At 48.4% G+C, this 26,230-nt stretch overlaps 1 protein-coding gene across 2 annotated transcripts in view; it reads left to right on the top strand.

Annotated features, from left to right (window-relative positions):
- The window catches only part of SCN1B (sodium voltage-gated channel beta subunit 1), a 41,457-nt gene extending 16,222 nt beyond the window's left edge, over positions 1-25,235 (top strand). The window contains exons 2-6 of one of the 2 annotated variants that reach the window (XM_060258590.1): positions 14,526-14,692; positions 16,667-16,910; positions 19,950-20,091; positions 20,534-20,643; positions 24,972-25,235. In XM_060258590.1, coding sequence (XP_060114573.1) covers positions 14,526-14,692; positions 16,667-16,910; positions 19,950-20,091; positions 20,534-20,600 — 620 coding nt within the window. In that variant the 3' untranslated portion in view covers positions 20,601-20,643; positions 24,972-25,235. Of the gene's footprint in view, positions 1-14,525; positions 14,693-16,666; positions 16,911-19,949; positions 20,092-20,533; positions 20,645-24,971 lie in introns of those variants that run through there. The other variant, XM_060258591.1, reaches the window with a different exon arrangement.
- The last annotated feature ends 995 nt before the right edge of the window (positions 25,236-26,230 follow it).

The following is a 26,230-nucleotide window of genomic DNA, read 5'->3' as shown; positions in this document are numbered from 1 at the left end:
GCCCAAGCTGTCTCCCTGCTTCCTTCAAACTCGTCCGTTGCTCACACAGTGTTGAATCCAGGCGTCTCCCCTTACTGAAAGCATCTGGGTCCCCTAATTTGAGATGAAATGTTCCTAAATCGATGATACGCATTTGGGGTGCAGTGGGATAAAGTCCTGAACATAATTTGAGCTAGGGGCCACTGAGTGGGTGTCCTGAAAAAACGGTTTCAAAATGATAGTAATAGAATAAGACTCGATTCTAACATGGCTGTGGGTAGATTTCAGAGGGGAGCTGAGTGGGTCTGAGGGAGAGCCAGTTTGGTGCAGTGGTTAGAAACGTGGACTCTAATCTGGGAGAACCGAGTTTGATTTCCCCTGAAGCTGCTGAGTGACCTTGGGCCAGTCACAGCTCTCTCAGAGCTGTCCTCTCAAGAGCAGTTCTCAAAAGAGCTCTCACAGCCTCACCTACCTCACAGGGTGTCTGTTGCGGGGAGAGAAAGGGAAGGAGGGTGTAAACTGTTTTGAGACTCCGAGTGCAGGGCAGGGTATAAATCCTATCTCCTCCTCCTCCTCCTCTTCTCCTTCTCCTCTTCCACCTCCTCTCAAAAGCTCCTCCCTGGAAAGCCACTGCCAGTCTGAATGGACAAGGTTGTACTGTGTGCAGGTCTGGTAGCCACACCTCAAAAAGGATATTATAGCATTGGAGAAAGTCCAGAAAAGGGCAACTAGAATGATTAAAGGGCTGGAGCACTTTCCCTATGAAGAAAGGTTGAAACGCTTAGGGCTCTTTAGCTTGGAGAAATGTCGACTGCGGGGTGACATGATAGAGGTTTACAAGATTATGCATGGGATGGAGAAAGTAGAGAAAGAAGTACTTTTCTCCCTTTCTCACAATACAAGAACTCGTGGGCATTCGATGAAATTGATGAGCAGTCAGGTTAAAACGGATAAAAGGAAGTCCTTCTTCACCCAAAGGGTGATTAACATGTGGAATTCACTGCCACAGGAGGTGGTGGCGGCCACAAGCATAGCCACCTTCAAGAGGGGTTTAGATAAAAATATGGAGCAGAGGTCCATCAGTGGCTATTAGCCACAGTGTGTGTGTGTGTGTGTGTGTGTGTGTATAAATTTTTTTGGCCACTGTGTGACACAGAGTGTTGGACTGGATGGGCCATTGGCCTGATCCAACATGGCTTCTCTTATGTTCTTATGTTGACCTTGGTGGACAGATGGTCTGATTCAATATAAGGCAGCTTCGTGGGTTCATCTGTCAGAAACATGGACTGTCTTCAGGAGAAGTTGTGTTTTGAGTTCTGTCTGCACTGATTAATAGAAGGCGGTTTGTGTACTTTCTCGCCCATCATTTCGTGAAGGTCAGTGAGAGATGAGCTCGCGTGTGCAAACTGTTTCTACCTGCGCAAAATCAGGTTTATGTACCCAGGACTTCTGTGTTAATAGAAAAGAGCAGGAGTCCAGTAGCACCTTAAAGACTAACAAAATTTGTGGCAGGGTATGTATGAGCTTTCTTGAGTCACTGCTTCATGAAAGCTCGTACCCTGACACCAATTTTATTAGTCTTTAAGGTGGTCCTGCACTCAGCGGTTAGAGACAGACTAGCATGGCTACTTACCTTGATCTGTCTCCATGGAGGGTTTTCATGCGACACCCAAGCTTGTCAGAGTTTTGGAAACGGAACATTGCGCTTCTCATGGTGTTAGATTCAGTGACAAATGGCCTTGATTTGTAATTGGCTTAGCTACGTTTTCTGGATTTTGCTAGCTTATGTCTAAAGTTTGTACATTTTCAGTTACTGCAGAATATTGTTTTCAGTTATCGCAGAATATTGTGCCACATGAACAACTGTTAGTAATGCTGTACATTTACTGTTAGTAAAATTGTACATTTTCAGTTATCGCAGAATATTGTGCCACATGAACAACTGTTAGTAATGCTTGAACTAGGCGTGCAGTCGGGGTGGGGGTGGGGAATCGCTCAGTCTTCCTGTCACTTGGAAAGGACAGAAGGCTGGTGTGTGAGAGAGATTGGTGAAAAAGTTGGGGGGAAGAGATGTAATGGACTGGGTGGGATGAAGAACTGATAGCAAAGTGTAGAAATCTGTGCCTAAAACCAACCTGCACAGAATGTCTCTTGAGATCTGCTGATTTTACAGCTGATCCCCAACTGGCAGAGATCAGCTCCCCTGCAGAAAAGGGCTGCTTTGAAGGGTGGACTCTATGGCATTGCATCATGCTGAGGCCCCTCCCCTCCCCAAAACCCCACCCTCTCCCCAGGGTCTGCAGGTATTTTCCAATACAGACCTGTATTTTCCAATACAGACCAGGTCCTTAAGCTGAAACGGGATTTCCCACCCACAGTTTATTATCTGTAACAATGAGGACTAGAAGCTTGTTTGTTTGGCAGAAGTGTGAGATCCTCGAGATTCTACAGAAACAACGGGATTCTCCATTACAAGCCCAGGCTGGGAAAGGGCAGACTCCTGAACCAGTCCTGCTAACAAGGTCACAAAAGTGGCCATTTCACCCATTTGCACATACTTGTGTTAGTCATCTGTGGCCATCCCACCACTCCCTCTTCCTTCCTTCCTTCCTTCCTTCCTTCCTTCCTTCCTTCCTTCCTTCCTTCCTTCCTTCCTTCCTTCCTTCCTTCCTTCCTTCCTTCCTTCCTTCCTTCCTTCCTTCCTTCCTCTGCACCTGGAATTCATGGTGACCTCTGGTGACTGACCCCTACTGGAGGCCTGGAGGATATTCAGAGAGGTGGCTGAATAAAGCCTGCCCCTGCCTCCTGACTGGTGGTATTCCAAGGAGGTCTCCCATCCAAGTACTTCCCAGAGTCGACCCTGCTTAGCTTCCGAGATCTGATGAGATCAGGCTTGCCTGGGCTATCCAGCTCAGGGAGCTACGAACTTGGATTTTTGAGGTAGCCCTCCAGATTGCAGACTCTGGCACAGGTGCACCAACATTCCCACCCAGGATTGCCCCCTGGTGGATTTCCCATGCGCTTCTTCCCAGGGCAGTGCGTCGGGCTGCACTGAATCTTCTGCAGATGAGCGGCTGCTGCTTTTGAGTGCTGAAGACAGCATCTCTGACTCAGCAAACCCCTCGTCCTTCAAGACTGGAGGGTGTCACTGCTGATGTGTGAAAACTGGGAAAGAGAGCCGGGCAGAGGAAGCGTGTGACCCGCCGGAGGGTGCACAGGATGCTGTCTCTCGCCTACTTCTTCTGACACATTCCCCAGGCCGCAAGCACATGCTGATCCCTCCTCTGGCTGACAGTTCTCTGTCATACATACGCCCACTCTCTGTCGCCCACATGCTATCTGTCACACGGTTACAGCTGGAAGCACTGATGGGGATTTACTTTCCACCTGGCAATGTAGCTCTCAAACCAGGTTTGTTAAAACTGGGAGGAAAGGGGTCTTTTTATTGTGCTACGTGTCCAATTTTATTCTATTGCATTAGTTTTGTGCGCTTGATTTTGCATTGCATTGTTTTATGCTCCAGAGCTCTGGCCAGATGAGCTTGTGAATAAAAGGAAAGGGGGGAGGGATGTCCTCAATGCCAAAGGATAAGTGGGGGGCAGAGGCCTGTGAAGATGGAGCAAGTAGGAGGGATGAAGCTGTTGTTCTTCAAGGCTGTGTTGCCAATCAGGCAGTGTTGGGGAGTGGTTAGAGCAGGGGTGGCCAAACCTGCTTAACGTAAGAGCCTCATAGAATAAATGTCAGATGTTTAAGAGCTGCAAAACATGAACATCAGAAGTCTGAGAGAAGGAAAGAAGGAAATAGATGGGGAGAGAGGTGGAAAGAAAGCAACTTTAACTTTAAATGCCTTCTCCAAGCTGCCAGCTTAACCTACCTCACTGGGTTGTTGTGAAGGTAAAACGATCAGAACACAGTGTAGTAAGCTGCTTTGGGTCCCATCTGGGAGAAAGGAAGGTATATATACCTAAATAAATCAGACCCTGGTTTAGAGCTCACTTTTGTCCTGAATTAGCTAGGGAGGATTGGGCAAGGCATTCTCACTCCTAGGGCTGCCAGCTCTCCCTGGCTACCTGCAGGAGGATGGGGAGGTGAGGTTGCCAGATCCAGCTTTGGAAACTCCTGGAGATTTGGGGGTGGAGCCTGGGCAGGGCCAGAACCTCAGTGGGGTACAATGCTACAGAATCCGCCCTCCAAAGCATCCCTTTTCTCCAGGGGAACTGAACTCTGTAGTCTGGAGATGAGCAATCATTCTGGGGGATCTCCAGGTCCCACCTGGAGGCTGGCATCCCTACTTCTGCCATACAGGAAGGCTAGGGGCTCAGCAACAGGATTTTTCCTATTTTTAAAAGTACATTATCTTTTTCAGGACTTTTTTGGTTAAAAAAAGCCCAGCAGGAACTCATTTCCAAATTAAACCACACGCTTTATGTAACTTATTATGTAACTTATTATTCCATCAGGAACTCATTTGCATATTAGGCAGCACCTCTTATGTAACCATTGTTAAACACAGGGCTTTTTTGTTTTAAAAAAGCCCAGCAGGAACTCATAAGAACATAAGAGAAGCCATGTTAGTTCAGGCCAATGGCCCATCCAGTCCAACACTCTGTGTCACAGAGTGGCAATTTTTTTGTGTGGCTAATAGCCACTGATGGACCTCTGCTCCATATTTTTATCTAAACCCCTCTTGAAGGTGGCTATGCTTGTGGCTGCCAGCACCTCCTGTGGCAGTGAATTCCACATGTTAATCACCCTTTGGGTGAACTCATTTGCATATTAGGCCACACCCCCTGTTGCCAAGCCAGTCAGAATTGCGTTCCTGTGCATTTTGGCTCAGAAAAAGCCCTGGTCTTTTTTTTTTTTATTTTGCAAATCTTGCTGCCTGGATTGCTTTATTGGAATAGGGGAGATTAACCTCTTTTTTCCAAGTGTTATCTTATTAGAAAAGGCCATCCCCCACTGGGGAAAATATACAGAGTTTTTTCCTGTTTCTGATTAGTTAAGTCTATGAAGATATATGATATATGAAGCTGCCTTCTACTGGATCAGACCCTTGGTCCATCAAGGTCAGTATTGCCTTCTCAGGCTGGCAGCAGCTCACCAGGGTCTCAGGCGGAGGTCTTTCTTATCATATGCCCCCTGAACCCTATTTAAAGTGGAGATGCTGGGGATTGAACCTGTGACCTTCTGCATGCAAAGCAGAGGCTCTGCCACTGAGCCACAGCTCCTCCGAGCTAAAGAGGAACAGAAAGTAGGAAACTCCCCTCCCCCCAGCAGAACCGGAACTGCAATGACTGTGAATACTGGCACCAGCTGGTGAGGTTGCGGAAGTGGTTATTCTGGATTGATTTATGAGAAGCCAAAGGGGCTGACCGTCTGCAGAGAGAGGTCCAGAATTGAATTAAGGTTGTTCTGCTTTGACATCTGGGCTCCGGTTGGTTGACGTCTCTTGTCTTCCCCCTCGCACACTTCAGTCCCTAACCAGCAGTGTTAGGACAATGTTCCTAATTACTTCTGTATCCTGGGTAATGCACACAATGGGTCCCAGTCCCAGTTTCTGCCTTTTGAAAGTTGATTGTTGATTGCAGCGTGGCCCAGATTTACAGAGGCAGCATATTTTGCAGCCTTCTTGCTGACCTTGAAGGGGCTGCAAATGACAGGCAGGTGTCATTTCTGCAAGCAGCAGGAGACAGGCAGAGGAAAGCTGCCAGAAAAAGCTGTTGTTTCTCGGAGGAAGGCTTCCCATATCACAGGGGATGCAAGTCGGGTCTGGAGTTCCTGCCATGCGGTCAGTGCCAGCCTTAGGACGCATAGCTCCCTAGGCAGACTTCCTGCCTGTCACCCCCAGCCACTGCCACCCCCATGCGGCTCTGTGCTCTATCGCCCCTCCCCCCCCCCCCCCCGTGCGACGAGGCTCAGCTCCCCCTTCTTGGAACTGGAAGTGAGGGGGGGTGAAGCCTTCTCCAGCAAGGGCTTCAAAATTAGATGGCATGCCGGCTGCGTTGAAGCCAGCAGGGCCCAGCCTCGGTGTGGCTCAGCGTGCTCTGATGGGGAGGGGGTGCCAGAGTGCGGCTGCATTGCAGTGCCGGGGAGGGAGGGAAGGTGACCTGTGGTGGGGGGAGAGGCAGGCAGGCAAACTAGGCGGTTGCCTAGGGCACCGGGAGGAGGGGGTGCCTAATTGGGCTCCCCCCCCAGTGCCCACGACAACCACCTAGTTTGCCTAGTAGGCAAGCCGGCCCTGCATGCGGTAATAGCCAGATGTGAGTTGCGGCTTCTCCTTCATTTTGTTCCAGAGGTTAGTCTTGCTGGTTTACGCTGTAGAGTAGCTAGATCAGAGTAGCTCCCCTTCATTGGCAGTCTTCAAAACACAGCTGGACGATTATTTGTCGGAGATGCTTTAGGCTGATCTTACATGGATCAGGGGGTTGGACTAGATGGTCTTTATGGCCTCTTCCAACTCTGTGATTCTATGATAGATTTTAAGTCCTGTAGCCCCTTAGAGACTAACAGAATTGGGGGGCAGGGCTTTTTTAGAGCAGGAGTGCAGTTCCAGCTGGCTTGGCATTGGGGGTGTTGTCTAATATGCAAAGGAGTTCCTGCTGGGCTTTTTCTACAAAAAAAAAGCCCTAGGGGATTATGATGTTTTGAGAGTTAAAGATCTGCAGAAGGAAATGTTGTACCTCTCGAAAGCAAATCTTGGTCTCTCAGGGACTCATTTCAGGTGTGTCCAGTGCCTTGTTTGGATCAGGCTCTCAGCGTGCACAGAGAGCAGCCTTCATCCTCCCCCCCACACACACTGCCTTTCTAACCTGAAATGGCACTGAGGGTGCAATTTGGCCCACTGGTTAAGAAAACGAAGAGGAAGATTTATATCCCGCCCTTCACTACCTGAAGGAGTCTCAGAGCAGCTTACAATCTTCCCTTTCCCCTTCCACAACAGACATCCTGTGAGGTAGGGGGAGTTGAGAGAGCTCTGACAGAAACTGCTCTTGAGCAGAACAGCTCTGAGAGAATTATGACTGACCCAAGGTTACACCAGCAGTAACCCCACATATATCCAAGGGGACCTGTAGATTTCCCCAGAGTGTCAAAGATCAGCCTCTTAGGACTTTTTTGTGTCATGAAAATGATACGGGGAGGTGGGGAAGAAGAAAAGGAGATTGGATTTACACCCCACCCTTCACTAGGAGTCTCAGAGCAGTTTACATTTAATTTTTTAAAATATATATATATAATTTACAAAGGAGAAAAGCATTCACATAGCACGATCATTTGTCAACAATTCAAATATCAGATTAAAAGAATAAAACTCAGCACAGTTTACAATCTCCTTTCCCTTCCCTTCCCCACGACAGACACCTTGTGAGGTAGGTGGGGCAGAGAGAGCTCTGAGAAAACTATGACTGACCCAAGGCCACACCGGCAGCTGTGTGTGGAAGACTGAGGAAACCAAACCCGGTTCTCCCAGATTAGAATCCACACACTTAACCACTACACTAAACTGGGGAGGCTGAGGCCCCTTCTTCACGTGTGCTGTTATCCATTCCCAACCCGAATTGAGCACTGTGTGTATGGTGACTGAGGAGAACATGTTGAGCCAGTACACGGCGGGGAGGGGGGGGAGCCTAAACTTAATCCATGTATGCATACTATAAGGATTGCCAGCTCTAGGTTGGGATATTCTTGGCAATTTTGAGGGTGGAGCCTGAGGAGGGTGGAGTTTGGGGAGGGAAGGGATCACAGCATGACAGAATACCATAAAGTCCACCCTCCAAAGCAGCCATTTTCTCCAAGGGAACTGAGCTCTGTAGTCTGGAGATCCATTGTAATAGTGGGACATCTCCAGGCCCAGCCTGGAGGTTGGCAACCATAGCTCCATTAGGTATGTCAGTATGGGATTTTAACAAGCGTTGGTGTTTGCGATGGGTACAGTGGATGTGAATTAACTCGACAGATTGCGTTCTGTTTTACGGGCCTGGAACACGGTTTCAACTATCTCGTCTGCAGCATTGGCTGAATCACCCATTTGAAAGGGCTCAGTCCTCCTTAAGTAATGAATATGGAGGACTAGAGGAAAACATCCACGGGTAAAAGAAGCAGAGAAAAATAATTTTGAAAGATGAGGAGGAGGGGAGGGAAACTGTGCACGGCTGAACTATCTGGCTAAAACCTGGGCACAGCGTTTCCTCCTTGTTTTGCAACTAACCCTTGAGCTTTGCTTAGAGTCGCTTGGCTCTTAGCCCCAGGCTCGTGGCCTCTGTCCTTTGTGAGCTATATTGATGGGTCGTTTCGTAGAAAAAGAGGTGCCGGAGCTCATTAGCGCAACTCATTTGCGTATGCCATACACACCCTGACATCACTGGAAGGTGGACTAAATTATATCAGCTCAGCATCTACCTTAAAATGTTTCTGGAATTATCAGTCATCATAAAACCTTACTCCCATCATACTTTTAAAATTACTTTCTCCAAGGCCATTTTTCTGGCTGGCTTGGCATCAGGAGGTGTGGCCTGATATGCAGATAAGTTCCTGCTGGACTTCTACAAAAAAAAAAAAGCCCGGTGTGAAACACAAATCCCCCCTTGCCAATCCATTTCTCTCAGGGTAAACCTGGATGGCTCAGGCTAGCTTGATCTCGTCTGATCTTGGAAGCTAAGCCAAGTCAGCCCTGATTCTTACTTGGATGGGAGACTTTTAAAGAAGTCTAGAGTTGCTACACAAAGGCAGGCAATGGCAAACCACCCTTCGTATTTCTCTCGCCTTGAAAACCCTACCGGATCACCATAAGATGGCTGCCGCTTGAAGGACATTTCCACTGCCACCTTACCAGACAAGGTCACTGTGAAGATAAATTGGAGATGAGGAGAATAATATTGTACACCTCTTTGGGCTGAGTGGAGTACAAACAACACAACTTTTTGTTTGAATTGTATTCCCCCCCCCCCCCTTTTTGCTTTTGGGCAAGTCGTGGGAACCCTTTCTTCCAGCGCCTTCCCTCGGTCCTTCTCCAAGTCATCCTGCCCCACTGGGCCCTCTTCCAGCCCTCCCAAAGCATTCTGGGAGCACTGCTGTGTCCATGCCCCTCCTGGCCCGCCAACCACAAGTGAAGCTCTGTGCACGGGATTATGGCAGATTAAGGAGCCGGTGGGCACTGGCAACACACGCTGTGGCTGCATTAGTCAGAGCTTGCCCTGGCAAACCTGACTGGGCTGCTTTCCTTGGAACCAGGCAGTACTTTGTGGGAAGGCAAGAAGGGGGAATCCGAGGTCTGCCTTGAATCGCGAGCTGAGGAAACACAGAGGGGCAGAGAATTATGGCCTTTTCCTCCAAGTCAGCAGAGTTGTAACAACGAAACCGCAAGACGTCATGGTCCCGTTGTATGGCGCATTGGTCAGGGTGCATGTGGAGTACTGGGTGTGGTGACCTTTGGGTTCTGGAGACCTTTCAAAAAGGATGTGGACAGAATGGAGCAGGTGAAGAAGAAGAAGATGATATTGGATTTATATCCTGCCCTATACTCTGAGTCTCAGAGTGGTCACAATCTCCTTTACCTCCCCCCCTCCCCCCAACAGACACCTTTTGAGGTAAGTGGGACTGAGATAGCTCTTGCAGCAGCTGCCCTTTCAAGGACAACTCCTACGAGAACTATGGCTGACCCAAGGCCATTCCAGCAGCTGCAAGTGGAGGAGTGGGGAATCAAACCCGGTTCTCTCAGATAAGAGTCCGCACACTTAACCACTACACCAAACTGGCTCTCCAGGGAGACCAAGCCTTACAAGGTGACCAGGGGCCTGGAGACAAAGCCCTACAAGGAAAGGCTGAGGGACTCAAGAACATTAAGTCTGGAGAAGGGGAGGTTGAAGGGGAACATGATTGCTCGCTTGAGCATTCGAAAAGCTGTTGCTTAGAGGATGGCAGGGAGCTGTTCCTGTTGGCAGCAGAGAAGAGGACTCGCAACAATGGGTTTAATTGCAGGCGGAAAAGTACCAACTGGATAGTAAGATCTTTTTTTTAACAGTGAGAGTAGTTCAGCAGTGCACTCAGCTGCCTAGGGAGGTGGTGAGCTTCCCTTTGCTGGCAGTCTTTACGCAGTGGCTGGACAAACGCTTGTCGGGGATGCTTTAGGCCAGAGGTGGCCAAGCTGTGGCTCAGGAGACACATGTGGTTCTTTCACACATATTGTGTGGCTCTTGAAGCCCCCACCGCCCCGTTAGTCAGCTTGGAGAAGGCGTTTCTCTTTGAAATCGCTTCTCCAGGCCAAGTCAGCCAGCAGCTTGGATAACACATTTAAAATTAAAGTTGCTTTTTTCTATCTCTCCCTCCCTCCCCATCTGTTTGCTTCATTTTCGCCTGCCTGCCTGCTCTCAAAAGAGCTGATGTTCATGTCTTGTGGCTCTCAAACATCTGACGTTCATTCTGTGTGGCTCTTACCTTAAGCAAGTTTGGCCGCTCCTGCTTTAGGTTGATCCAAAATTGAGCAGGGAGTGAGACTAGGTGGCCTGTCCGGATCCTTCCAACTCTACGATTATGATGCAGTTCTCAGCAGACTGACCTCAGGAGAGCCAGTTTGGTGTAGTGGTTAAGTGTGCGGACTCTTATCTGGGAGAACCAGGTTTGATTCCCCACTCCTCCACTTGCACCTGCTAGCATGGTCTTGGGTCAGCCATAGCTCTGGCAGAGGTTGTCCTTGAAAGGGCAGCTGCTGTGAGACCCCTCTCCAGCCCCACCCACCTCACAGGGTGTCTGTTGTGGGGGAGGAAGGTAAAGGAGATTGTGAGCTGCTCTGAGACTCTTCAGAGTGGAGGGCGGGATATAAATCCAATATCATCTTCATCATCATCATCATCATCATCATCTTCTTCTTCTTCTTCTTCTTCTTCTTCTTCTTCTTCTTCTTCTTCTTCTTCTTCTTCTTCTTCTTCTTCTTCTTCTTCTTCTTCTTCTTCTTCTTCTTCTTCTTCTTCTATCGCTGTGGAGGTCAGTGGACTTGGAAGGGAAGGTGCTTTGGACAGCACTGTCCGTGAGCTCTTCCTGCTGTGGTTCCCAGCGGCTGGGATATTCTGGGAGTAGCTGAAGTCAGATTGGCCAGGTTGCTCCACCCACACTCCAGAAAGCCTGGGAAACAGCTGCTTCTGAGAGTCATTTTTTTGCGGGGGGGGTGGTGGTGGTGGAGATTCCAAGTACTGATGGCACTGGCTGAGCTCTCGTAAAGCCTCCTTGGACTCCACTGCAGATTAATCCACATCCTCTTTGCTTGGAACATGAGAACCACCTGCTTGGATCAGAGAGAGGGTCCATCCGCTGCAGCCGCCACAAGGTGGTTAGTCAAATGCCTCTGGGAAGGCTGTGATCCAAGCACAAAGCATTCTGGGAGCTTTTCTTAATGGGGTTAGGTATTTCTCCTCCATCAACTACCTGAACTGTGCACATGAGGGGCCCATTTAGATCTCTGGCCCATAGTTGATGATTAGACCTGTCCAGGGCCTTTTTTTTTGTTAGAAAAAGTCCGGCAGGAACTCATTTGCATATTGGATCACACCCCTGGCACCACTGTTGTTTCCAGCAGGAACTTATTTGCCTATTAGGCCACACCCCCTGACACCACCATTGTTTCACACGGCCTTTTCTTGTAGAAAAAGCCCAGTAGGAACTCATTTGCATATTAGGCTAGACCCCCTGACACCAGTGTTTCCTCTAAGCTGAGTTAGCGTGAGCTAGCTCACAGCTTTTTAACCTCCAGCTCACACATTTTTGTCTTCATTCAGGAAAAATGACCCCAGAGCACACTAATTTATGCAGTAACTCACAACTTCAATGCCCACAGCTCACAACTTTCATGCCGGTAGCTCACAAAGTAGAATTTTTGCTCCCAAGACTGCAGCTTAGAGGGAACATTGCCTGACACCACCATTGTTTCACACAGGGCTTTTTTGTAGGAAAAGTCCAGGAGGAACTGATTTCCCTATTAGGCCACACCCCTGACACCACCATTGTTTCACACAGGCCTTTTTTTGTAGGAAAAGCCCAGGAGGAACTGATTTCCATATTAGGCCACACCCCCTGACACCACCATTGTCTTACACAGGGCTTTTTTGTAGGAAGAGCCCAGGAGGAACTCATTTCCATATTAGGCCACACACCCTGACACCACCATTGTTCCACACAGGGCTTCTTTGTAGACTAAGCCCAGCAGAAACTCATTTGCATATTAGGCCACACCCCTGATGCCAAGCCAGCTGGAACTGCGTTCCTGTGTGCTCCTGCTCAAAAAAAGCCCTGGGGACCTGTCACCCCTGAAAGGCCATCAAAGCTCATGGGCATTCCTGCCTCCTGTCACAGTGCATTGCTTAATTTAGAAATTTATACCAGGCTTCCCCCCCCCCCCCCCTTGAGCACCCTGGCTGGATTGCAACATCATTCAGACCTCCTCAATTTTATCCTCAAAACAACCCTGTGGGGTTTGCTAGGTGAGAGAAAGTAGCCAGCCTGAGGCCACCCAGCAAGTATCCATGATAGAGTGGGGGATTCGAACCTAGTCTCCTCGATCCGATAGTCTAACCACTACACGTTTGCCACTACACGTGTTTGCTGTGTGGTGTACCAGTTAAAGTGTCAGAATAGGATATGGGAAATCCAGGTTCGAACCCCCACTTGTGCCGTGAAAGCTCACTGGGTAACCTTGTGCCAGTCACATACTCTTGGCCTAACTTCCCTCACAGGGTTGTTGTGAAGATAGAATGGAAGAGAGAGGAGAATGAGGCGACCTGCTTTGCGTCCCCTGCGGGGCGGAAGGCGGGATATAAATGAAAGCAATAAAGAAATCTCCCTTCTGCTTATTCTGGAATTGGAGAGATGGAAAAGAAATCCCATCGATGATCATGTCTCCTTCCCAGGTCCATGGTCTTTGCTTCTAGCAATAGATTCTCCCTCAGCTTCACTTGATTCTGCTTTTCTTAATGGGGTTAGATATTTACGGCTTGCTGAGGTTTTATTGCCGTGTGAAAGGTTGTTTTTTTTTTTAAATTTGGATTGATGCATAGAAGGCACTTTGGGAGGTTTTAAAGTAAAAGGAGGCTATGAATGTTTTAAAATCAATAAATAAAACGATTGCCCCACAGTTGCAACATCCTCCCTCGGTGAATTAGAACCCCTTTCTCCTTAGGCTTTGTGCAAATCATGCCACCTGTGAACAGGGATGCAAAGCAGAAATGTGATGATGGGAAGTGGCCTCCCGTCACAGCTGGTTTAAGGCGCCCCCTAGAGCAGGAGTGGCCAAACTGCATCTTGGGAGCCACATGTGGCTCTTTCACACATATTGTGTGGCTCTCAAAGCCCCCAGTTCCATTGGCTGGCTTGGTGAAGGCATTTGTGTCTTTAAATCACTAAGCCAAACAAAGCCAGCCGGCGGCTTGAAGCATTCAAAGTTAAAGTTGCTTTCTTTCCACCTCTCTCTCCCCCTCCCCCATTTGTTTGCCTCCCTTCCTGTCTTGTGGCTCTTGGACATCTGCTGTTCATGTCTGGTGGCTCTCAAACATCTGACATTTATTCTGTGTGGCTCTTATATTGAGCAAGTTTGGCCACCCCTGCTCTAGAGGTTTTTAAGGCAAGAGACAAACAGAGGTGGTTTACGGTTGCCTACCTCTGCGTAGCAACCTTGCAGTTCCTTGATGGTCTCCCATCTAAAAACTAACCAGGATCAGCCCTGCTTAGCTTCTGAGATCTGATGAGATTGGACTAGCCTTGACCATCCTGGTTAGAGCCAAAGAAGAAATCAGAAATTAGAAAAGATGTGACTCTCTTTTCCCTGCAGAATGGGCCTCATCGTTTCAACAGGTGGGTGACAGGCAGCAATTCAACTGATGAAACCTTTCCCACTGCACTGAGAATACTCCCCAGGCCATGACTTAACAGGGGCACTGAGATTAACAACTTTTGCTTGGGTATAAGTTGTTCATGACTCAGAGTTCTGATCAGTGCTCCTTCTAAGCTGTGGAGTCTTGTGAGCAAAAATTCTTCTTTGTGAGCTACTGGCATTAAAGTTGTGAGGTACTGGATAAATTAGTCTGTTCTGGGACCATCCTTCTTGAACTAAGAGAAAAATGTGTGAGCTGGAGACTAAGAAACTGTGAGCTAGCTCACACTAACTCGGCTTAGAGGGAACACTGTTTCTGTCTCATGAATGCTTGGTTCTGTTTTCAGCAGCAGCCCTTGCACTCCTGTTTAATTTTATCATTGGGGGTTTTTTTGGGGGGGGGGATGTAAACAAAATATAAACTAAAACCGATGGGAGTTCTGCCTGTCATGCTGCTATGCAAAGCCTCATGAGGGGAAATAAAACTGGTGAGAGAGAATACAGAATAGAACCTCTGATGCTTGACACGGACAAGGAATTTGTTTTGCCCTTTGTAGGTAGAAACATAGAGCTGGAAGGGACCTCAAGGGTCATATAGTCCAACCCCCTGCAGGAAATTCACAACTACTTTCCTGCCTGCACTCCCTCAGTGTCCCCTGCTCCAGATAACATCTTTCCCATCTGCCTCTTTCAGTGACGTTATGCCAGGGGGGCTGCGTGGAGGTGGACTCGCACACGGAAGCTGTGCTGGGCCAGACCTTCAAGATCACGTGCATCTCGTGCAAGAAGCGGAGTGAGACGTCAGCCACGGCCTTCACGGAGTGGTTTTTCAAGGAGAAGGACACAGACGAGATGGTCAAGGTGGGTGCTGCAGGTGATGGGGGGGGGGCGCAGGGCAAAGATCAGGGCCCGTTCCCCTCAGGTGGGGAAAGCAGGTAAATGGTTTAACTTGCCGGAGAGGGGTGGCTTACCTGCTCCCACCCCTGAGGAATTGAAGAATGGGACAACAAATGGCCTCCCCATAGTGATGCTTTAGGATTTTCCTCTAGTCTCTGTGGTAAATACCATAGAGACTAGGGGAGGTAGCCTAGAGTGTAACTTGGGAGTGACATCACAACCTCCCTGAACTCTGCCCTCTTGAGCCAGCGCTCCTCCGACCTCCTTGCATTTGCTGAGCAGAATTGCCAGGCTTTGCTTGGCCACAGGTGAGTTGTTGAGCCTGGTGGAAACGGCATCATGTGATGCTGTGAGGTCATTTCTGGCTGAGGAACAAGAAGCGGCATCACCACACAGGCTGGTAAGACGCACACCTATAAAGGGCATTCTCTTTGTAACGTGCACGGTTTGTGCAGACACTTTGATGTATGGGACTAATTGAGTCTAATTTTTCCAAGTGCCTAGCATTTAATGGTATTACTTTATTCTTTTCCACCGGCCTTGTCTTTGGTGCCGATGTCCAGGTACTTGGTGTTCCAAAGAGCTGTTCCTGGGGCTATTTTTGCTATCTCCTGAAATGATTAACCACAGTAGAAACACCTGTATAAGGGGGAAAAGGTGGACAGAAGTTTTCCCTGTGGAGGGCAGGGCAGGGAAAGCTGATTCTACCTGAGTGGTGTTTGCTTTTTAATTTGAGGCTGTGCAGCCAACTAATTTGACCTTGGGCATTTAATAAAAATAAATAAGGTGGGGCTAGGTGGGTCTTTTTTTTTCCTTTTTAATTTTTTCTTTTTAAAAGTGTGTGTGTAAACTCCCAACGTACTTTTGAAATTACTTTCTTCTCTGTATCCATAGTGGCATGATGAAGATTTCCATCCGTCTGCTTTCTGTGTTTTGGTTATTTTCCCATTTTTTTTGTGGGGAAAAATATTAGAAAGTTTGTCAAATCGTAGAGTTCAGCAAAATTCTCACAGGGGGGTTTGAACAATGGAGGCCAGAAGCAAGTATTAAGGGCCGGGGGTCCCCTTTGCTCACTGCCACTATGTACAAGTAGTAGCATTGCTCCAGGCCTTTTTGCTTTTTTCTCTCCCCTTCCCTAACATACCTTGTAGAGCAAAGGGGGAGGGGAGAGTCAAGAGGTCTCTGTCTCTCTGAGAGAGGGGCACATAAGTAAGGGGCGGGGGGGACCAGAGCTGCTGTGCCTGCCCAGGCGAAGAGGGATTAGCTTGTGGAACTCAAGGCAGCTTGCAGTGCCGAGAGCCCTGGGCTGCCAAACTGGGTGGCCCCCCAGCCCCCTCCAACAACAAATCCTGTTGCGGGCCCCACCAAACATGAAATCCTGGCTACGGCCCTGGGCCTGGTTATGAATAACCTCACTCCCTGATACTTTGCAGTTGGCCCCGCTTCCTGCGGTAGCCGTTTTGTGATCATGCCCACAGCCATGTGTCCGAATTCCAAGGGTGCTCACAGGCTCAGAAAGGTTGGGGACCCCTGCAGCAGAGTTTGTTGCTACCTGCCAGTGCATAGCGACCCTTGGACTTCCTTCCTCCCATCCAAGTACGAACCAAGGCCGACCCTGCTTAAGCTTCCAAGATCTGATGAGATGGGGCTAGGGCTTTTTTTTTTTGTAGCAGAAACTCCTTTGCATATTAGGCCACACCTGCTGATGTAGCCAATCCTCCTGGAGCTTACAGTAGGCCCTGTACGAAGAGCTTTGCAAGCTCTAGGGTGATTGGCTACATCAGCGGTGTGTGGCCTAATATGCAAAGCAGTTCCTGCTACAAAAATAGCCCTGGATGGGGCTAACCTTGGCCTTGGTTTTATTTTCGGGGGTGAAGGGGAGGAGAGGTTCCTCCTCTCCTGGGATCTGATGCAGCCCCCTCCCCTCTTAACCCCCAGATCCTCCGCTACAGCTACGAAAGTAAGCTCGAAGTGATGGACCCCCGCTTTGAAGGCCTGGTTGTGTGGAACGGCACCAAGAAAGTGGACGATTTACAGGACGTGTCCATCTTTATCCTTAACGTGACCTATGAACACGCAGGGGAATATGTCTGCACCGTCAACCGCACGCTCAACTTTGGGGATGTGTTCTTCCACACCGTCATGGTGAACAAGACGATTCACGTTGCAGTGGTGCCCAAGGGTAAGCAGAAAAGTTGGCGGAAAGGAGAGGGGGAAGGAAGGATGTTGCTGTGCGGGGAGGAGGAAGAGGAAGCCTCGGCCTTACTGAAGAGGGGATGGTGGCTCAGTTGTAGAGCATCTGCCTGGTAACCAGAAGGTCCCAGGTTCAATCCCCAATATCTCCAACTAAAAAGGGTCCAGGCAAATGGGCATGAGAAACCTCAGCTTGAGACCCTGGAGAGCTGCTACCAGTCTGAGTAGACAATACTGACTTTGATGGACTAAGGGTCTGATTCAGTATAAGGCAGCTTCATAGGTCCATAAATGTTCATATCAGAGCCTTTGTGTTGATTTGTTTGAGCAGTTCGCTCCTCTACTACAGCTACGGAGCTTTCACACATGCTAAATAATAATAACCAGGGCTTTTTTTGTAGCAGGAACTCATTTGCATATTAGGCCACACACCCCTGATGTAGCCAATCCTCCAAGAGCTTACTGGGCTCTTAGTACAGGGTCTACTGTACCCTCCAGGAGGATTGGGTACATCAGTGGGGTGTGGCCTAATATGCAAAGGAGTTCCTGCTACAAAAAAGCCCTAATAATTATTATTATTATTTATTAAATTTATGAATTGCCCAGTCCCTGCTACTGATAAAAACATCAAGATCATAAAACCAAATGTATAAATAGAACAATGCAACAGGACTAAAAAAAGTCTGATGGCAAGTTTTATAATGGTTTCCTGATATGGACTGCTGACCTCCTCACAAGTAGGGGAAGGAGGAACAGATTAGTTTTGGAGATTTGGGAGGGGGGGGGAGCCAGGCAGTTTGAAAACTGTCGCTACCTTCGACCAAAAGCCTGGCAGAACATTTCCGCCTTACAGTCCCCATGGAATCGCATAAAGTTTTGCGGGGTCTTGATGGTATTCAGCAGAGAGTTCTACCGGGTTTTGGGGCCAAGGCCAAAAAGGCCCTGGCCATGGTTGAGGACAGCCAGATGTCTTCGGCAACCGTTTGTGGATGGATTTTGCTATTTTGCACAGTGAACTCCAGTTGCAAAGTGCATTGGAAGTGGGTTGCGTTATTTAATGTTTGTGAAGGCACCCATTTAAATATCTTGTGTGCGCGTGTGGAAGAGACAATTCTAATTTGGCGTGACTGAAAACTGAGGATGCTTTTTAAACTTTTTTGGCTAGTGTTGCCAACCTCTTGGAGATCACCTGGAATTACAATTCCATTCCAGACAACAGAGCTCAATTTCCCTGGAGAAAATGGCTGCTTTGGAAGGCAAACTCTGTGGTATTATACCCCGTTGAGTTCATTCCCCTCCCTAAACCTTGCCTTCCCCAGGCTCTACCCCTCATTTGGCAGTTTTTTCAGCCACCACTTGTTACAATAACAAGGAGTGACTAAGAGCCTGTCAAACATGGCTGCTTCCACATGAAGAAGATCCCCTGGTTTGGCGTCCAGTCCAAAGCAAGGGTTTTTTTTTGTCATTGGAGCATCTACGTGACACATGATGTCTCTCAAACTGATTGTTTTGTGTGTGTGCCCTTGCTTTTCTGCAGGCTTTCCCAAACTTGACTTATTAAAAAAACGTGTTGGGAAATATTGAAGTCAAAGCATGTTTGTTTTCTTTGTGTGGGGAAGGAGGTGTCCATATACTGCAGTCCGGCCTGCATTTTCCTTACCCACCTGCCACTGTTCCCTCCTTTTATAGCACCGCCTTACAAATCTTGTTTCAGCTCTGCTTCTGAAGGTATCTGTATCTCACACCCTCTCTGAGTGAGCAAAATACTCTTCAGAGCCAATCGGTTTAAACCGGTTTCTCTTAGTGGTGTGTCCCCCCCCCCCAAACATTTCTGTTGTGTGTGAAAGTCAGCCTAGTGAATGTACATCTCGATACGAAGTGAGCTCAGAAAGCTTGTGCTGGAATCTGTTTGGTTAGTGTTTAAGGTACTCACAATATCCCTGTTGGGGTTAAAGTGTCAGGCTAGGATCTGAGAGACAGAAGTTCAAATCCCGATTTGAGAACCAGTGTGATGTAGCAGTTAAGAGTTACAGACTCTAATCTGGAGAACCGGGTTTGATTCCCCACTCCTCCACTTGCAGCCAGCTGGGTGACCTTGGGTCATTCACAGTTCTCTTAGAGCTGTTCTTTCAAGAGCAGTTCACAAGAGCTCTCTCAGCCCCACCTACCTCACTGGGTGTCTGCTGTGGGGAGAGGAAGGGAAGGAGATTGCAAGCTTCTTTGCAACTCCTTCAGATAGAGAAAAGTCAGGTTTAAAAACTCTTCTTCTTGTTTATTAAACATTTATATTGTGCCTTTCCTTTTAGGTCACGGCAGCTTACAGTAATCACTAAAAATATTTTCAGTTTAAAACCAAAAATAAAACAACAAGCCTCAAATCTCTCCCCTGTCTTTAAAAGATGGCTGCTTATTTCAAACTCCCTCAAAAACCCTGGCAAACAGACAGGCTTTGCAGGGTTTCCAAAAGATCTGCAAGGAGGGAGGCTGCCCTCACCTCTTCAGGGAGCCCATTCCATAGAGGAAGAACCATGATGGAAAAGGCCTGGGCTCTGGTTGATGCCAGACAGGACACCCTTGGTGGTGGAACAGCCAATGTGGGGGGCTACTGATGACTGTCACTGGCAAACAGAAAGATATGGAAGGAGACAGTTCTTCAAATATGTGTTTCCCACCCAGGGTCTTGAAGGGCTTTACTCTGTGAAGGAAGTTCTTTGGTTGGCCTTGGCCAGTCACACAGGCTTAGTCTAAGGTCCCTCACAGGGCCATCATGAGGAAAAATGTAGGAAAGGAGGATTGCTCTTGGTCCCCTCTGGGACAAAAGCAAGGTATAAATGAATTAAATAAAAAGAAAATAAATAATTGCCAGAGAAACCAACTAGGCCACACCCAAGCCTAAATGAGGGGGTGTCTGCTTTGCACAGACAGAGCTTAAGGCCCACCCCGAAGGAAACCAGGAATGGATATTAGGGGCGTGTGGGCGCATGTTTGTGTTTTCCGCACATCCTCATGGCTGTCCTTCCTTTCCCAGCAAACCGGGACACGGCGTCCATCGTCTCTGAGATCATGATGTACGTTCTCATTGTGGTTCTGACCATCTGGCTGGTAGCGGAGATGATCTATTGCTACAAGAAGATCGCCGCGGCAACGGAAGCAGCTGCCCAGGAGAACGCGTAAGCCTCCTGGGTGGAGGATGCAGGGGGCGGGGTGTCTACAGAGATTCCTGGAGGTGGGAATAAGGCACAAGGGCAGGAAGGAGTGGAGGATATGGGCCGACGCAGCAGGAAGAGAAGGAAGGGTGTGTGGTATTCTGGGAAGTAAGCCAAGGGCCCTTTCAGCAGGTGGCTGTTCCGTGACTCACTTTGGATGGAAGCGAAAGGCGGAATATCAGATTGAATTAAGAAATATTTCTGTTCTAGACACGTGCGTTATATCTTAGGGGTAGCCCTAGGAAAATGTCAACGTGTGAGGTGGTTTTCAGGAGACCCTCAAAGGGCTGGTTGGGAGAGTTTTGGCAAAGCTGCCATCTCAAAAGCCAACCATTAGAACCACAAGATGGAAGGGAAACAGGGCAAATTCCACACCATCCTTTTCACTCTCTCTTTTTGCCATCAGCTCTGAGTACTTAGCCATCACATCAGAAAGCAAGGAAAACTGTACAGGGGTGCAGGCAGCAGAATAGCCGTGCAGGACCGTCAGTGGATACAGGGATGCCTGGTTGGCAGGTAATTTCCATTTACTATTGTTACAACTGTGGGGAGGGTTTGTGGCTCAGTGGCACACCACACTGCTTTATGGCACCATGAGAGCCGGCACAGCCTGATGGATAGAGTGTGATTCTTTTTTTTGTTTGTTTGTTTAAATACTTATTATATAACACACACAAAAAACAACATATATCAAAAAATAAAGCAATTACAATAATTACAATAGCATCAATAATAACCATGCATAACAACAGTAACAACAAACAATACTCCCACTAAGCTGTGGAGTCTTGTGAGCAAAATTTCTACTTTGTGAGCTACTGACATTAAAGTTGTGAGCTACTGCATCAGTTAGTTTGCTCTGGGGCCATTTTTCCTGAGCTAAGACAAAAATGTGTGAGCTGGAGGGTAAAAAAACTGAGCTAGCTCACACTAACTCAGCTTAGAGGGAACACTGACAGTAAAGCATCCTTAATCTCTCACAATAAGGAAATATTTAGGTATTTAGAACAGTCTCCAAATAGCAATTAATAAAAGCTGAAATATACATATTTTTTAAAGAAGATCACAGAAGTTCTGTAACATAATTAAAAAAAAAACATCGTTCCAGAAAGTCATTTTTTATAGTGGGGGTTTCAGCAACCTTAAATTGAATGTCATTCTAAGATCCTGGGCAGCCTGGGTTTGAATCCCCACTCTGCCATGGAAGCTTGGCGGGTGACCTTGGACTGGTCACACTTTCCCAGCTTAAACTACCTCACAGAGTTGTCGTTGTGAGAAAATGTAGGGGGGGCAGAAAGATGCTTGAAACCTCTTTGAGTCCCCATTTGGGAGAAACATGGGATATAAATAAATGAACTTTGTGTATAGAAGGTCCAAGTCTTAATGTCTGGCATCTTCAGCTGAGAGGATCTTGGGCAACAGTAGAAACACCCAGGCCTGTTTTTTTGTTTTTGTTTGTGGTAGAAAAAGCCCAGGAAGAACTCATTTGCATATTGGGCCACAGCCTCCTGATGTCACCATTGTTTCACACAGGGCTTTTTCTAGAAAATTCCCAGCAGGAATTCATTTGCATATTAGGCCACACCCCCGATGTCACCATTGAAAATTCCCAGCAGGACTCATTTCCCTATTGGGCCACACCCCCTGATGCCAAGCCAGCCAGAAATGCGTTCCTGTGCATTCCTGCTCAAAAAAAAGCCCTGGAAACACCATTCTTTGCCTCCAATCATGAAGAACTGCTGTCAGAGCCGGCTTGGTGTAGTGGCTAAGTGCCAGTAGTGGTTAAGTGTCAGTTTGGTGTAGTGGTTAAGTGTGTGGACTCTTATCTGGGAGAATCGGGTTTGATTCCCCACTCCTCCACTTGCACCTGCTAATGTGACTACCACCACCACCACCTCCTCCTCCTCCTCCTCATCCCTCCTCTTCCTCCTTCCTTCTTCCACAGGACATGTGGGGTTGTGCCCCCAAACCCAACTGAAGAAACACACCAAGAGTCCTGGAGGTGAAAAAGAACTTAAAAATTTATTATTATTAATAATAAGGGAGAGATTTGTCCTTAGGGCTTAAAGGGGCCCCGGGAAGCAAAGAGTCTCCAAAGAATACAGAGTTGAAACAAAGTCTTACACCTGAGTCACATAGCCAAAGATTAATTAGAGCTTATGTCATTGGATAATAGATAACATATTATATGACTTAGCAAGCATTGATTGGCATATACAAGATTTGGGATAGACTACAAACATTTAGCAATGAGTTGACAGTAGTTTACATTTCACAGAAATAAATTCCCTAAACTGGCACTTTGTGTAATAAAGCAGTGGCTCCCATCCCAACCTTTTTGGCACCAGGGACGGGTTTTGTGGAAGACCATTTTTCCACAGACCAGTGTGTTGGGGCTGGTGCCCCCCGCCCTGTAGCTGCCCTCCCATGAGGGTCTTTAAATGAGGTGTAGGCGAACGTCGCTGCAGCGCTGCCCCTTCCACCCACCCGGGACCCGGGCAGATGAAAGAGGTGGTGCTTCGGAGCGAGGCCGCAGTGCCTCTTTCATCCGCCTGGGTCCCAGGCGGGCGAAAGGGGCGGTCCAGCACCTCTGCCTTGTTCCGCAGCCCAGTTGCTAACTGATACCGGTCCGCGACCCGGGGGTTGGGGACCCCTGTAATAAAGCAATCGCCTTCTGAGGATGTTCCTGTTTTCAAAAGACCTTGTGCTTGTTTTCACTGTGTGTGCGTGTGTTATCGACAAAAGACGCTGTGGAATGTCAAGCCCAGTGAATGTGTTCAGCTAAGTGTTATCAAAGGAGCAATGTGTATTCTGGTGCCTTCTGAATGTTCTGCTGTGACCTGATCGCTCCAGGCCAGCAAGCGAAAATGTCAGAGGGGATGCCACTGGTGTCAATGGACCAATGTTTTGATTCTCTGAGAGGCCCCTGGTCACCCTAAAAACAACCAGTGTGAGATGGATAAAAGCCACCAGCGTGTTCTTCTACTGATTTTATTTTATTCAAGATACTTGCATACTGCCTCTCCCCATGGGTTCAGTTAGGAAAAAAAACAATCAATAAAGGACACAAAACAGCTGCAACAGTGTCGAACAAAATGGAGTGCGGTGTGTAAAAATAGCATCCAGCATCACCCTCAGGCAGCAGTGTAATCAATGGGAGGATATCACTTACTTATAAAAGAGCAGCATTTCAAACAATCTGTCTATATTTAAATGAGCGATACATCATATAAAAATAGCACCTGGTGTCATCCTGTGGCAGGAGCGTAATCGATACAAATGGATGTTTCCGAACTGTTTTCAAGGGCAGACCCACCAAGTGTGTGTTACAGTAGTCAAACCTGGATGTTAAATACATACCGTAATAAAGGAAAGGCTGACTTAACGGCGACCCCATAGAATTTTCAAGGCAAAAGACATTTTGGAGGTGGTTTGCTGTTGCATCAAGACTATTCAGCTATTCAGGCCCGTAGCCAGGATTTTAAAAGTGGGGGGGGGGGGCATGTAAAAAAGTCAGGGGGGCACTTAGCATCTCCTCTCTCCTGGCCACTGTGACTCAGGGCACCTAACTCAGGGTGCCTGTCTGATTGGCAGGCCCTTTAAATGCCACGAGAGGGGCAGTGGCTGTTACTTCGTACCCCCCCCCCATACAATTTAAACTGTGGGGTGGCCATCAGCCTCTCAGTTTTCACCCATGTGGTGGTGGTGGGGAGAAGGTCGGGGAACCCAACATGAAGTCAAGGGGCAGAGCCACCACAGCCCCCCCGCCCGGTAACTACAGGCCGGTTGCTACTCCTTGTGGCCTCCCATCCAAATACTAGTCAGGGCCAACCCTGCTTCGTTTCTGAGATCTGATGAGATTGGGCTAGCCTGGGCCAGGTCAGAGCAAAGCATTCGAACACAGAGGACACCAAAACCTAGGAAGAAGGGGAGGGTATTTAAATAGAACAAAAAAGTCTTCACCAGGGCTTTCTTTTCTTTTTTGTAGCAGGAATTCCCTTGCATACTAGGCCACACTAGGGCTGCCAAGTTCCCGGGCCTGGCAAGGGTTTCCCCACCCGGGAAGTTCCCAACCCAACAGCCCACATTGGGCTGGCGGGATCCTCCCCCAACGTTGCCAGCGCGATGACATCACTAGCAAGTGACGTCATCACACCAGCGACATTGCACGCCAGCTGCTCTAGGAGCGTCCGGGGAAACTCTATGGTTTTGCTGGACGCTCTAGCAATTTGGGAGGGAAAACTTTTCCTCCCAAATTGCTAGCGCATCCAGGAAAACCATAGAGTTTTCCTGGAAGCTCCTAGAGCGGCCGTTGTGCGCCGTTGCTGGCGCGATGACTTCACTTGCCGCACGGCCCTGATGTAGCCAATCCTCTATGAGATTACAGGGCTCTTGGTACAGGTCCTACTGTAAGCTCCAGGAGGATTGGCTACATCGGGTGTGTGGCCTGATATGCAAAGGAGTTCCTTCTACAAAAAAAGCTGTGGTCTTCACTCACTGGTGGGAAACAGCAACAGCAGGATAAAGCGAAATCATGCGGGGGGGGGAGTTCCAAGTTTTGGTGTCATGGCCCAGAAGGGCCCTTCTTGGGTTGTCTCCTATTGAGACTAAGATGGCAGGGACAGCTGAAGTAAGGCCCCCAAACTGACCAGGGTTCATATGGGAGACAGACTTCTACGATCTTATGATATCCTCAGAATCTGCACTTGTGAAACCTGCTGTGAAAACTGCTGCCTATCAAAAGTACAAGAAAACCCTTTTAGGCCAGAGACTCAGTGTGGCTAATTTCAGGTTCTCATTATGCAGCGTGTTACCTAATGCTGTGTTCGTTTACACTGTTCCAGGAACGAAGCTTTGACAGAGAGCCGAGGAGGGGGCGAGTGACTCAGCAGAAGCATCGGCGGTCCCGGAGAAGAGCTCATCTGGAGCCAAGCAGCCTCACCCCCCCCACACACACCGCACGACCATTTCGTTAACAAAAGCATGCTATTTTTAATAACAGAGCTCTATATACAGCCGCCCAGGGACAGACAATCGTGTCTTTCAAAAGCGAAGGGTGGTTTCTCCTGAAAGGAACCTTGCTCTTTTCGACATGCTCCGCCCCCCCCCCCCCCACGGGCACCTTGCTCTTTTCGACGAGCCCCCCCACCTCCTTTGCCGGTGGCGAGCCAGTGTTGTCCTCCCGCTGCAGTGCATGATGGGAAAAGCGGGGCATGGCTGCTTGCGCACGCAACGCAAAAGCTTGATGCGCCCCCCTTCTCGCGGCCCTTCTGGTGCCAGCCAGCCCGTGGCCTCTTTTTTTCCGTTGACGGGCACTTCGCACTTTCTGATTTTTTGCACATTTCTTGCGCTTCGAGTTCTTTCGGCGAGTTTGCTACCAGCAATTTCTATGGGTCTGAGGAGAGGAGGCCCCCTGATGTCGATGACCTATGTCTCCCTTTCCTATCCACCCACCCCAACACATGAGTTCAGCCTTTAGCTTTGTCTCAATGCTCCCATCAGCCAGGAATAGAGGGGATTCAAGATGGCCGCCACCTACTTGGTTTTAAGGCCTGACCCACAGAGGGGACACCATGTCTCAGCCTAGCCACACAGACCCTTGTTGGGCCAAAGAATTATACTCATGTAGGGTGTACTCTAGATATTACTGTCTTACGAGGAGCCAGAAACTAGGATTTCTGACAGGATTTTCCTCTCAAGGCTATCAAGGAGGGGGATCTCTTGCTAAAGAGAGGCAGAAATGCAATCAGAGCTCCTGAGAGTGCTTCTTCCATTCTTCCTGTCCTTGAAATTTGTTACTGTTGTGCTCTCTGCCTCACATCTTTTGTGGGAATTTGCTCTCCAATCACAGAACAGATGGATTCCTTCTACAGTGCCACTGTTCCTATCTTCTCCTCCCTCTGGAAGCTTTTCTTTCCCAGAATCAGCTGGCGTGACTTCATTTTGGCTCCTGGGGGACCACAGTGCCCTCTCCTCTCCTCAGACCCTCCTGGGGCTGGTCTCTAGGACCGGCCCCCATCACGATAGAATAGGGTTTGTTCATAAATAAAGATGATTGGATTTCACCTGTTTGGCTGGGAGTGAGTCATTCTTTGGAGGGTGT

This window comes from Heteronotia binoei, chromosome 17 (assembly GCF_032191835.1).
Source record: "Heteronotia binoei isolate CCM8104 ecotype False Entrance Well chromosome 17, APGP_CSIRO_Hbin_v1, whole genome shotgun sequence".
NCBI lineage: Eukaryota > Metazoa > Chordata > Lepidosauria > Squamata > Gekkonidae > Heteronotia > Heteronotia binoei.
Note: the sequence above shows the minus strand (reverse complement) of the source record. Positions and strands in the feature narration are given on the sequence as shown.